The 14,294-nt window shown below is 36.0% G+C and overlaps 1 protein-coding gene across 1 annotated transcript; it reads left to right on the top strand.

Annotated features, from left to right (window-relative positions):
* Window positions 1–6,795: 6,795 nt before the first annotated feature.
* LOC113291687 lies at window positions 6,796–13,313 on the top strand. Its single transcript, XM_026541189.1, has 7 exons — window positions 6,796–7,090; window positions 7,475–7,626; window positions 8,191–8,199; window positions 8,308–8,386; window positions 11,612–11,668; window positions 12,015–12,073; window positions 13,122–13,313. Exons 1-7 carry the CDS (start codon window positions 6,796–6,798, stop codon window positions 13,311–13,313), a joined length of 843 nt encoding a protein of 280 aa, XP_026396974.1.
* The last annotated feature ends 981 nt before the right edge of the window (window positions 13,314–14,294 follow it).

The following is a 14,294-nucleotide window of genomic DNA, read 5'->3' as shown; positions in this document are numbered from 1 at the left end:
TTCGCAAAAAATTCTAAAACTAGTTAGTAACCGAACTCTACCCATAATACAAAAAAACAACAACAATGTAACCGAACTGTTTTATTTTTCCCACTATGTTGAGTTATGATTTAACCGAACTTTGCCTACTATGTTTGGTTTGTTCGCAAAAAATCTTGACAAACCGAACTCTTCACTAATTCCATACATGTGGAGTTCGGTTAGATATGTTGTTGGGTTAAAGTTTGCGAACCAACCGAACATTACTCTGTAAATCCTATAAACAAAGTCCGGTAACATGTCTGTTTACCGAACGACTAAAACCTCCATTAAAGAGCGAGTTCGATAACCTGCGTGTTTGGAAGAAGTAACCGAACTACACTTTCAGATGAGTTCAGTAACCTGTTCTTCACATAAGGTAACCGAACAAACCCAAATCTACTCTAAAAATTTACAGTTTTTTGAAAATTTGGAGCAATTCAACCAACATTATCTAAGTTTGAAGCATACCTGGGTACCCAAATACCCTTCCTCCGGTTGTGGTTGGTAAAATCCATCGTTTTCATGTTTTCCTTCTTCATCTTCTCTAACTTTACTCTCTCAATAATTCTACTTCTTTTAGAAAAAAACCCATCTGATTTTTTAATCTCATTAATTATCTTTAACTTAATCATCTCACTAATCATTACACTAACTAATCATTACCCAAAATTAATCAGGAGGGTAATTTAGGTATTAATATAAATATCTTGATAAAGGATGACCTAGATTTACTTCTAATGTCTTTACCCAAAATAAAACCATGGTCCCCAAAAAAAAATCGTGGTCCCAAAAAATCGTTCTTAAACATCTTCCTAACTAAGAACGGATTCCTCACAAATCGTTAAAAGTATATTCCTAACTTAGCATCAAGGTTCCTAACTCAACAAATCGATAACAGATTCCTAATAATATGGTTAAAATAAGTATTCTATATAAATCACTCCAACAATATTCCTTCATATGGTTAATGGCTAGAGGCCTTCCGACGGCTTTGATTATACCTCGGCCCTCTATATCCTGACTATGAACCAGTTTGGTAAGTTAACCCAACTCCACCTATTTACCAGTTTGATTTATCGAGAACGGACACAGAGGGTGTGGTGTACAAATAGAAAAACGAAGGGTGGAAAGGAGAGTGGGCTAGATTACGACCGACACTTTCTTTTAATGTTTTCACGGCCTATCATGTCACATGAGTCACAAAAGTAAAATGTTGTGACTACTATTTTTCCCATAATCTACTTAATATAAACGGCTTAGATAATTCAATTAATAATATGATTTCAGGTGATTTTTCTCTGTTGTGGTTAAAAGGTGAATCAAGTTTTTTTTCTAGAATTTCTGGACCTATCTGAATATATTTCAACCAATAGAAATCTTTGGTTTTGGGCACCGCTTTTTGGTTTTTTACACCACCCGGTTTTGGTTACCAAATTATACTTACGTATCTATTAATCCATACTTACCGAAACAATGAAAACCTAAGGGCATGTTTGGTACAGTTTTGAAAAACAGTTTTCAAAAATAGTTTTCCACCGTTTTAAAAACATACCTTTTTTTCCTTGTTTTCATTTTCTAAAAATTGTTTGGTAAACTGTTTTTGAAAACAAGGAAAACCAACTAAATCGGATCAAATATAAAGATTCGTCTAAGAGATAATGATATTAGCCATGACTCACTTGCAGTCATTCCCCATCTCTTACTTTGTTCTGAAAAGAAGAAAAGAATAAAGAAAAGAAAAAAAGAGAAAACACAGAAAACAATAATTTGTTGTTTTCATTTTTTTGTTTTTAAAAACAGAAAACAGATAGAAAACATTTTCTGAAAATGTCCTTACCAAACGCGTTTTCTCCTGTTTTCTGTTTTCTCTGTTTTTAAAAACAGAAAACTGTTTTTGAAAACTATACCAAACAGGACCTAAATCTTCTCGCCGCCTCCTTCTTCGCCTCACTCCTGTTCTTCTTTTCCTGTTTAACTTATCATCCAATATCGTTTTTTTTTTGTTTTGTTGTTGTTGTTATTTCTTCTTTGTTTGCTCAAGATTTAGTTTTCTTTTTTATCATATTAAAATAAAAATAAAAATAAAAAAATAAAATTAGGTAATCTCTAAAGACAGGACAATAGTTGGAATCATATTGATAATATCAGTCTGTACTTTTTTTTTTGTCAACGGTGGGATTCGTGTAGAACTATGTATGTTGTCCTAAACCTTAGTATAATCTCTTTCAGAGAGAATTTCGATTCTTAGGGTTTATTTCTTTCTGGCCATTAATGGTTTTTTTTTTCTGAAATCATATTATCAAGATGTTGAGATATGGGTACTGGGTACATAAGAAAAAAAAAAATTCGGCCGAGATATACTTTGTTCGGTTTTTTTTTGGAGAAAAATGATGTCTTTTCTTTTCTCCTAGCTACGCTTTAAGCTTATCTTCTTTCTTAGACTGTCTGTTTGGTAGGTTTTGATTTTTGGATTTTGGATTTTCTTAAGTGTAATTGTAGATTTTTTCCAGGTATCATCTGGGTTTTTTGTATAAAGCTAAAGCAAAACTCATTGAAAATCATGTTTAATTAACAGGGGGTTAGTCGTGGGAGAGTTCGAGAGATTTTAATGTATTTATGTTTTCTCCTGTTAGTCCTGAGGGAGTTTGAGGGAGTCTTTCCAAATCTCCTTTAGTCGTGGGGGAGTTTAGAGGAGTCTTCTAAACTCTCTAGAAAACACCTGTTAGTCGCTGGGGAGTTTAAAAAAAGCTCTTGAACTCCCTGTTAGTCATAAAACCCTACAATACTAGGGAGTTGGTTGCTTTGGGGAGTTCGAAGGATTTTTTAGTGTATTTTGGTCTCACAACAAATCTCTCAAAAGAGTAGAGATTTGGGAAGGAGATTGGTGCGTAGAAAACCATAGGAGAAAGAAGAGGAAACGTTTTTTTCCAGGTATGTTTTTTTTCTTCTTTGATCTCCATGATTGTTTATAATAATTTGATTTGTGTACTATTTTGATTGTTTTTCATATCTTTGATCTCCATGATTGTTTATTTTGATTGTGTGTATAGTTTTTTTTGTGGGTACTCTCTCTCTGTCAAAACCCTAATTTGTGGTTCAAAACATCTTGGTAAGAAATTGCATGATTTGATTATAATGATATCTTTAAATTTAACCGTTGGAATATGATAAAATTTGAGTATGTCGTACGTTCCCTTGTTATAGAAGTACAGTAAAATTTTCACGCGGATCAGGTCACGTTTGCTACTGCAAAGCTTGCACAATATATGACTATGGTCTGCTGAGTTTAAATCCCGAATAGGGGACTGATTCCTATTTATATCATTCTCCGCTTATCGGACAAAGCTGAAATTTTAGTATGATGTTTGTATATATGAAGGTTACCTACTGTAGAAATTTCATGAAGTTCTGATCACTTTAGGTACACCAAAGTGTGAGAAATCCGGAACTGAATTCTGTATGCATGTATTCAAAGTAGTCGGGTTCTGAGTAATGTTTCCTTTTAATGAACCGTTGGAATGCTATGGTTTTTTAGTGTATTGTGGAATATTGAGTTGTAAGTGTACCATAAAAATTTAAATAGGATCAGGTAAGTATTAGTACTGCAAAGATTGGACAATCTGAAACTGTGTTTCGGTGAAACAGAATTCCTTTACAGCTATCTTCATAATTTGTTATGTCATCATGCATTAATTGGCTTGCTACTTTTCATGGGTGTTATTAAAAATCACTATCACTTGTTAAGTCATCTTATTTAGACATATACTTCTCTTCTATTCTATATGCCAAAGTTCAATACAGTGGCGTACTTCATTCCGTATTGGCATGTTTTAGCCAATTCATACGGTGCTTTTGTTATAATGATATCTTTAAATTCAACCGTTGGAATATGATGAAATTTGAGTATGTCGTATTTTACCTTGTCATAGAAGTAAAATAAAAGTTTCACGCGGATCAGGTCACGTTTGCTACTGAAAAGCTTGCACAATATATGACTATGGTCTGCTGAGTTTAAATCCCGAATAGGGGACTGATTCCTATTTATCTCATTCTCCGCTTATCGGACAAAGCTGAAATTTTAGTATGATGTTTGTATATATGAAGGTTTCCTACTGTAAAAATTTCATGAAGTTATGATCACTTTAGGTACACCAAAGTGTGAGAAATCCGGAACTGAATTCTGTATGCACGTATTGAAAGTAGTCGGGTTCTGAGTAATGTATCTTTTTAATGAACCGTTGGAATACTATGATTTTTGAGTGTGTTGTGGAATATTTAGTTGTAAGTGTACCGTAAAAATATCAAGAGGATCAGGTAAGTATTAGTACAGCAAAGATTGGACAATCTGAAACTGTGTTTCGGTGAAACAGAATTCCTTTACAGCTATCTTCATAATTTGTTATGTCATCATGCATTAATTGGATTGCTACTTTGCATGGGTGTCATTGAGAATCACTATCACTTGTTAAGTCCTCTTATTTAGACACATACTTCTCTTCTATTCTATATGCCAAAGTTCAATACAGTGGCGTACTTCATTCCGTATTGGCGTGTTTTAGCCAATTCATACGGTGCTTTTGTTGCAAGGAGTTGCTAAGGGATTTTCTTTGATTAAAAATTTGGATAAGTAGCTCTGCGTGTTAGTACTGTGTAATCTAGTATCACATTTTTTTTATCATGTTTACATTAGACTGTTTGGTGTTATTACTATCCTTGCTTTGTTAAGTTCTAGTATTAGTCTAAGTACTAATGTAGCTAACATGTCACACCATAGAATGGAAAAATCCAGCCAACCTGCTGAAAACAACAAGAAGAAAAAGAATGTTAGGAAGAATAAGAATACGGAACCGGAAACGGAAGTGACTACGAATTACAAACAATGGACAACTCGAGAGACTGAGAAATTATTGAAACTGTTGGTAGAAGCTACACTTGAGAAGAAGAAAGACACTAGTGGATGTTTTACTAAGAGAATAGTGGAAGAGGAGATACTTCCAAAACTTAACCAAGCATGTGGTTGTGACAAATCTTTTGAGAACTATAAAGGGAAACATAGATGGATGAAGACTAGATTTGGTCAATACCAGGATTTGTTTAAATCTTGTACTTCTGGATTCGGTTGGGATGATGCTAACAAGATGATTACTGGATCCGACGAGATGTGGAACAATTACTTTGAGGTATGTGTGTGTTACTTACTGAAAACTAAATTTGATATTTTTTTCTTCTATTTTGTGCAGAGTTCTAATTCATGCTTTATCCTTTATTTATTTTTTGTATGTTAACAGAGCCATCCAAACCAAACTAACTTAAGGGAAGATAATGGTAAAGACTATGGTGACTTGCTTATTGTTTTTGGGAATAAATGTGCTTCTGGAAAAGTTACAGTTGATCTTACCCATGAGGGTACAAGTGCTAGAACCTGTGATAAGGAAGATCAACAAGATGATTACTTCGATGTTGATTATACTCAACGAGAGCAATATGATAATGCTTTTAACGTATCATACGTGGGATATGGCTTAGAGGAAAGTGATGAACAAGATAAAGATGAAACTCAAGATATGAACACAAAGAAAATTCCTGTCAGAAAAACGACACCAAAGAAAAGACCAAGGTGTGACATTGGTGACTCTTCTACATCAACTAATCCTACTGGGCAGTCTGATTATCTAGAGAAATTGATTGCCAACAGTTCATCGATTTCTTCTTCTATTGATTCAATGCATGCTCTTATTGCGAAAGAGAAAGAAGACCGCAAAATTGAAAAAGAAATGCGCAGAATTGATAAGGATAAGAAAGATAACCAAGTATGGGATCTTGTTTATGGGATGAATGAAATTTCTTTGGAAGATAAGCTAAAAGTAATTGAAATGCTGGACAACAATCACAAGAAGAACTTATTCATACGTTTTACTCCTGAAAAGAGAAAGTTGTGGATTGGTTCAAAGTTAAAAGCATAAACCTGTCATCTTTGCAAGTTTCTATTAGGTTTAATGGGCTTTTAGAGTTACAACATTTGATCGTTTTTCTTCATAACTATTAGTATTTAATTTTTCTTTTCTCCTAGTTGAGAACTTATTGTTATGGATTGATTGCTACTAATTTTTATGGGTTGACATCTTTATGGTTATTATGATTGAATTTATGAACTTTATATTCTATATGCTTATTTTCTATATACTTTTATGCTTTTATGCTTTTGAAATAATGATGATTCTAATAAAAAAAGTACTTTTATCATCTTTTTAGGTGAACATGTCTGATTTGGATTTATCTACTGATAGTGAAGATGAAGCCTTTGATACAAAAGAAGAAAGCAGTGATGATGAAGAGGTAAGCAGCAATAATGAATTTGAACTATCCATATTTTTTAATATACTTTCAGCGGTGCATTCATGGTTGATGGATATAATCAAGCAATTGCAATACATACAAAGTAAGCGTATTGAAAGACCAATGAGACGCCCAGTTACTTTGTTTGGATATAACTATATAAGGAGAGTTTTGCGTCAAGACCCAGAAGATTTTCGAAGAATTTATAGGATGTACCCTGATATTTTTCTAAAACTATGTTGTATCATTAGAGAAACTACATCATTATGTGATACAAGATGTGTTTCTATTGAAGAAATGCTTGGTACATTTTTACTCGTTGTTGGCCAAAATTCAAGATATTGCACAATACGTGACACATTTGGTCGCTCTCGGTGGACAGTTAGTAAAAACTTCAACAGGATGTTGCGAGCTTTAAATTCTATAGCTCCGAGGATGATGGCTAAGCCAACAAGTGCAACTCCATTTAAAATTCGTGAGAGTACACGATTTTATCCTTACTTTAAGGATTGCATTGGAGCTATGGACGGTAGACATATCCCAGCAATGGTAGAGAAAAGAAATGCAGCCGTTTATCGGAATCGATATGGAATTACATCTCAAAATGTGTTAGCGGTTTGCAACTTCGACTTGGAGTTCATATACGTGCTCAGTGGATGGGAAGGGTCTGCTCATGATTCGAAAATACTTAACGACGCAATGACAAAAAGAAATGGACTGAAAATACCGCAAGGTAATTTTACTTTTATCTAATGTGAAGTTTTGAGTTTTTTGGTTAAGTTATATTCGGATTCTACTTGACGAAGTTTTCTTTTTGTGTTTTATTCAGGTAAATATTACTTGGAGGATGGTGGGTTTGCAAATCGACGATATTGTTTAACACCATTTCGTGGCCAACGTTATCATTTGAAAGAATTTTCTGGTACGGATAATCATGCGAAAAAGGCTGAAGAATTATTTAACATGCGTCATGCTTCTTTGAGGAATGTAGTTGAAAGATTGTTTGGTGTTGTGAAGTCTCGTTTCTTGATCTTTAAGTCTCAACCTCCATTTCTGTATCAGGTGCAAGCGGAGATAATGACAGCTTGTGCAGGCCTACACAACTTCTTACGAAAAGAATGCCGTTCAGATGAGTTTCCGGTCGAGGAAGAGGAAGAGGAAGATAGCCATCCATCAACGCTTGTAAATGACGATGAAATTTTGACACAACAAACTCAAGAACAACAACGTCAAGAAGCTAATGTATGGAGAAAGAGTATAGCGGATGATATGTGGGAAAATGTTCGTGAACAAAGGGAGTTAGAATTGTATGGAGACCGTTAAATTGAAGGGAAAAAAATTATCTCGTTGCACAAAATAACATACTATTGATACAGAGATATGATCATTTTCAATTATTTTTTTCTTTTGATTAAAGATCAATGTTATTTGCAAATAAGGGTTTATTGTTTCTTAAAAGAGAATGAGTTAGGAGTGAACTCTCTCAAACTCCCTCTAATAAACTCTCTCAAACTCCCTACACTCCCCAAACTCCCTGAACTCAAAAACAAAAAACTCTCTCAAACTCTCTACACTCTCTCAAAATCCCTGAGATTTAAAATACACTCAACTCCCCCGAAATCACTCGAGGACTAACCCCCTGTAAGTTTTTTTCTTAGCGTCTTGAATTGGAAGTTGGTGTCAATCATCCATTTCGAAAGGTATATGATCTTTTTTAACTATTTTCATTGTTTGACGATGCCTGTGATATGATAAGATTATTGAAGGTATGCAATAGGATTAAAGTTTGTGGCAGCTTCATGTGGATTTTAATATTTGTTTTTAATGTCATAGATTGCACGAGTAAGGGAAGGCATACAGTTTGCAATATGACTTGCTCTGTCAACTCCTCAGTTCTACAGGTTAATCTGCTTCACTTTGGACATGTAATGTTTATTGTTTTACTTGTAGGAACTCATGGTTAGATATCTGATTGGTTTCCCTCAACACTTTCAGGGAATTGTTACATTTTACCTTTTTACCGAACATGGTATAAAATTTTATATGTTGTATCTACATAAGTTCTTCATGGTCTTCTCGGTTTTTTCACTAACTGTAAGCCAAAGTGTAACACTGTTGTTGCACATATCTACAACTTTGATGCCATGAAATATTGTGGTGCGGTGAAACTTTGCTCATACCACGTTTGGATCAGCGACCACGTTCAGTAGTTGCTCGCATCTGGCAACTTAAATTAGAGGTAATTTACTTTGTTAATTCTTTTGAAATGATTCACACAACAAAAGCTAGGCTGTGAACGGTTACTAATGAGATTTTTTTTATTGTGTATATGAACATGCACATATTTCATTGTTCTTTCATGTGGCTGATTTAAACGTTTTAGTTCTATCTTTTCAGAGTGATTCATACAAACTGTATTTTCAATGCTTGGGGCTTAGGGACTTCTATTTACTATATATTTGCACGACATCTAGAAATCTTCAAGCAGTTGGTATAGTCTAAAACTTCTCTATATTGAATGCGGACATTAGGGAAGCGTGATGGTCTTACTTGACAATACGGCGTAGAATGAAGTTTTAGGATTAAAATGAGAAAAAGTAGAAAAACCGTTGAGTCTGTAATATCCTTGGGCTAAATCATAGTAATCCATGAGTACACTATATATCACGCCAAGTTTAATATTCATTCCGAGTATGTATATTTACCACGTATCAGTCTTTCTTATTTGTTTATTTTTTATGCATGTTAATTGTCGATTTGATTTCGATTTTTTTCCCAGTGTCCTGGCATCATAGAATGGAAAGATGGGGATCCCATAGATTTTAACTCACCACCTGGATTCAAGAGGACAAATGAAAGTTTTAGTAAATGTAGCTTACAGAAGTCAACAATGAGAGAAATCCCGATAAGTTGCAAATGAAAAGTTCCCATATGATGTCCTCGGCTCCAGTCAAGAGAAAATTGGGAATACTACAGTTAAATTAAGTAGAAAAATAGGAAAAATAGGGCCCGAGCACCTTACCTATTTGGAGAATGTGAATACGATTGTCAGTTTATGGGTTATTTCTCTCCGATTTATTATTTCATAGATTTTGTAGTATGTTATTGAGTTTAATGAATTCTCATTTCTCACATGGTTTTGCATCGATCTCAGTCGACTCTTTTGAAAGTGATAACGGCATTTATTTGCTTCTCCTGTTTTTTTAGTGCAGACTTGAGAACTGTTGTTAGTAGTAAATGTTACACTTTGTTCGTGGTACATGACAAGTTTGTTGCAACTTTGACTTAAATTTTCTAAAGCATCCATCAAGTAACTTTCAGTAGGTGAGTTGGGTGACTTGGGTCATGGTTCTGAGTGCAAATTTACCGTCATTTGGGACGATTAATCCGATCCCGTGCAACGCACCCTGTACACCTTAATAGCATAGTGTTGTGAGTGTGCGTATTGTGCAGGTCATGTGAGAGTCGTGTGCTATGCACGTGTGAGGTGTAGGAGGGTTGAGAGTTGAGAGAAGAATATAAAGTCGAGTCTGTCCTGTAATTCAATAATCTTTTCTCTTAATCAATCTTTGATTCAAACTGTATCAGTAAACATGTAGATATTCAAATCATTGAATGTTAGCATGGTATCAGTCCTGAGAATCTCAATTCTCAGGGGTATCGATTTATATTTCCAATGTTCTTCGTCTCTGATTCATCTTCAAGAAGATTTGTTCCTCAACTTGATAAGGTTTTCTAAGAAGTGAAGATTTACAGGAATTGGTGAGGAGTTCGATTTGATCCCGATGCTTACTGCAACGTCGTCAATTAGGATTAAGCGTGCTTTTTGGATCTAAAATTCGTTTTTAGAACTTGAGATCTTGGTGATTTTGGATTTCCGGTTGGTTGTTTGGATCTGAAATTTCTCTACCTCAACAGCTAAAACTCGAATCTCTGCTGGTAATATCCATCTTAATCTTTAGATTACTTTAGATTTGATCTCATGTGTTCAATTTCTACATCACTATCTCAACAAAATTCAATTTCATCTGCAAATTCTGTTTTCATCATAACTTGGTATGATTTTGACCTAGTTCCTTTATCAAATCCTACTAGTATTGATTCCTGGATCTATTCGGTCTGAGCATGCCTATTTCTGCTACAATAGTTGTTAGGAAGAAGCTTAATGTTGTTCCATTGAGTACTGGGGAAAGATTCTTCTTAAATCCAGTAGAATGTTGGGGTATGTATGTGTGTTGACTGTTTGCTGCACCATTGAGTGCTTAATTTTGCTTCGGTTAGTTCCTCCTCTCAATGTTACTTTGGTACAGTCCTCACCGTAGTGGTATATGTGAGTGAGTTGGTTTGTGTATGTAATGATGGAAATGAGGATGCTGTTTCGGACTTGAAATTGGTGAGATATATTAAGTACAAGTTGAAGTTCTCTTTGATAAGTCTGCATTCAATTGAGAATGAGGCCTGGCTTCCTTTATCCTTTTTCTTTTCAGTTGTTTTTCCTTCATGTTTTGTGTGAATGAATAGTCCAAGGTGCTTTGATAAGTGCTTCAATAAGTTGGTTCGGATATTGCGTACATTGAATAAGACCAAATCCAGCTGAGTGGGAAGATTGCGCAAGTGATAACGGTGCTGAGATAGTGGAGCTGGTACCTGTGATAAGTTTTCTTGTTAATTGCTTCTCATGTGATAAACGAGTTTGCTGCATATTATTCACATGTTATATTGGTTACGAGTTTCAGCTAGTTTGGTGTGTTACCAGTCTATTAAGACTATTCACATGCTATTACAAGGATTTGTGTTCTATATCACGCTTGTGTTTGAAACGAAGCTTCAATTGGTGTTGGTTTTCTACTTCAACTATGCAGGAAATCTTTTGGTTCACTATCATTCAACACTATTTCTACTTCAAGATTCTATTTGGTTTTGCTGAGTTACAAGTGATGGAATATTATATGGTCTGCAGCAACAAGAACTCTCGCAACAGATTTCAGGATATTCTTATGTAGTTCTTCTCCAGATTGTGTTTAGTTTATCAACTACTAGTTTATGTGCACAATTTTGGTTGCCCGTTGTACTGTGATGTGATTTTGAGTGAACTGGTGCTGCTATTATTTAGTTGTTTTCTTATGGTTAGCAAGTTCCACTTCAACCGCGGCCCCATATTCTGTCTTGCATACTGCTGTTGTGCCTTTTGCACTGAATTTTTGGATGGCAATTCAATCTGAGAATCTGGTGCTGAATTGACTACTTCTTACAGCTGATTTTACTGCTACTCCAACTGTTGATGTTGCTTCTTGGTGGACACAGTTTAGAGGTTTATCATTTTGCACCAGTTTGTCAAGCCCTTATTTCAGCTGGAACTGCATCGCATTTCTGTCTTGCCTACTCAAATTACTACTGGCACAACTGTGAATACTTGTTCTACAACTGCGACAACAACCCTCTCTCTTTATTACACTACAAGGTATATTTTTCAGTCACTACTCCACGGAAACATGGTGTTTTGCTTTACTCCAACAATTATTGTTATGCACTGCATCAATGACTACTTCCACACCTATATCTCAATTACTTATGTTGCTGCTGCTATCATCTGTATACTTCTCAATCTGGTGTTACTTCTGTCTGTTTAAAGTGCTGTGAGTGAGTGTACTGTGCAGGTCTTGTGAGAGTCCAATCTCAAATGGTCTTCTTACAGCCCACTAGAGATCCAGGGAGGGTAATAGCATAGTGTTGTGAGTGTGTGTATTCTGCAGGTCATGTGAGAGTCGTGTGAGGTGTAAGAGGGTTGAGACTTGAGAGAAGAATATAAAGTCGAGTCTGTCCTGTAATTCAATAATCTTTCTCTTAATCAATCTTTGATTCAAACCGTATCAGTAAACATGTAGATATTCAATTCATTGAATGTTAGCACACCTAGTACTAAGTAGTAAAGATGCTTCAGTTGCACTGATAATGCTAAGTTATAAATGGTGCTCGAGATAAATATAACTGTAACAACGAACACAGTAATAATGTAAATGCTACTAAGTTATTATGAGACACATGAGATTATGCGATTTGACTTTCGTCTATGATAGGTGCAATATTTGCACTAGTTAGGTACTCAAATACTTTGCTTTCTTGGTAGTTTTTATATCATCATGCTTTGATTTTGTTTGTTCTGAGTTTCTTACGTGTTTAAGGCTATCTTGACCAAAAGGAAGTTGAACTTTTCTAAATCCGGGATTTCTTCACACCATCTTGAAGAGAACGAAAAGACGAAAAGAACAACGAAAGAATGGAGCGATTCCGACGTCGCATGAGGAAGTTACGAGCACTTGAAGCGAGTCGAAATTGGTGAAGTGTGTGCAAAGCACAGAATTTATATAGGCACACACCTAAATTACTCGGGGCAGTCGTGCTTTATTAGCATCACTAGCTATTCATTTTCATTGCCAGTTCCTCGGAACCGACAGTGTGTTGCTGTGGTGTTGTGATGATGGAGAAAACCCGAGAAGTTCTGAGTTTGTTGCTGGGGTTCGAATGGACGAAGTTACGAGCTGACGATCCTTGCTGCCGTTGGAGTTTGCTGTGGCTGACGTTCTGATGGTGACAAGCCACTGTGGTTGATGGCTGGAAAGAATACTGAGAAGAGACTGTTGATGATTCTCGGAATGGCACTGAAGAAGAGCTGGTGATGGGAGCTGAACTGTGGTTGTCAATGGCAGTGATATACAGAGATATGAAGCTGCTAACTGTGATCGGAGTTTGATAACTGATGGTAGACAAGAATGGAAACTGCAGTCATGACAAAATCGAGGGAAAAGGAAGAAAATACGCTGCTACCATCATCGGCGATGGTGATTGATGGCAGGGATGAAGATGACATGAAGTTAATGCTCGGAGTATGGAAGCTGTTGGATGATGAATCCAGGGTATTGTTGGTGCTGCTTGGGTTTGTAATGGCAGTGACGTGAGGATGGGAGAAACGAGAGTTATTCGATTGTGCTGCTGTTGCCGTGGTTGACAGAGAAGAACTCAAGCTCGAGAGATAAAACAGGTTTGAGATGATAGTCTGTGAATGGCGATTGATAAGAACCCGAGCCTGGCAGAGAGGATGAAAGTCGAGTCTGCAATGGACTGTTGTGGAGTTTTGAACAGAATTATGAAGACGAAGGAGACTGCAACTCGGGCTGTTGGCTGTTATGAATCTAAGGGTGCTGCTGTCACTAGAACCAGTTAGGAAGAATGTTGGCAGTGAACAATGGCAGTAGTGACGTGATGATGCTGTGGCCGAGCCGCTGCTGTGATCATTATAGGATTTTGATGTTCGAGATATAATGAGTTAAAAAGAATGGAACTGACGTTAAGAGGTTTTCTCGAGTTTGAATATGCTGGTTTACACAGGGAAGAATGAGGTGCTGCAGTTAAGCCGTGGTTAAAAGAAAAGAGTTTGAAGCTCAGGCTATATCTCAGTTGAGAGTACGGTATGGTTTTCTACCCGTACCTAAACTCAGTTCAAGTTACGTAGGAGTTTCCCAAACGGAGGAAATATCAGAAGAGGCTACGGTAAGGTTTTTACCACCGTAAGCCATTCCAGGGAAAGATACGGAGGGGTTTTCCATGGAGAAATTTTTTGATGGGGAGTTTTATGAAGGGGCATGGGGACCAATGATATGTTGACACATATCTTTGATTTCCATGAATTATGTTTCCAAAAATGCAAAAGAAATGTATTTTTGGACACATATAATTGGTCCCATTGCCCCTTCAAAAAGCGCCCCCATCAAATTTTTTCTCTTTTCCATCCGTAAGAAAACTCGGGAGGAAAAGATTGTTTGCCGTGAAAACATTAATAGTTTACACCGTCAGTTATCTGGAAATGACATGCCAATATGAATTTATGGGCTGGGTTTTTTTGCTGAAGTGACGTAGCCTATTGGAGAGGTCAGTTTTGG

This window comes from Papaver somniferum, chromosome 6 (assembly GCF_003573695.1).
Source record: "Papaver somniferum cultivar HN1 chromosome 6, ASM357369v1, whole genome shotgun sequence".
Taxonomy (NCBI): domain Eukaryota; kingdom Viridiplantae; phylum Streptophyta; class Magnoliopsida; order Ranunculales; family Papaveraceae; genus Papaver; species Papaver somniferum.
The sequence above is the reverse complement of the archived record's forward strand: the minus strand, read 5'-3'. Positions and strand labels throughout refer to the sequence as shown.

Excerpts from the sequence above, each read along its gene's own strand:
- LOC113291687 (XM_026541189.1), top strand. The coding sequence starts at position 6,796 with ATGGCTAAGCCAACAAGTGCAACTCCATTTAAAATTCGTGAGAGTACA. Across the intron at positions 11,669-12,014 it reads TTGGTGGACACAGTTTAGAG|GTCTTGTGAGAGTCCAATCT; the intron begins GTTTATCATTTT and ends TGTACTGTGCAG. Across the intron at positions 12,074-13,121 it reads CCACTAGAGATCCAGGGAGG|ACAAGAATGGAAACTGCAGT; the intron begins GTAATAGCATAG and ends AACTGATGGTAG.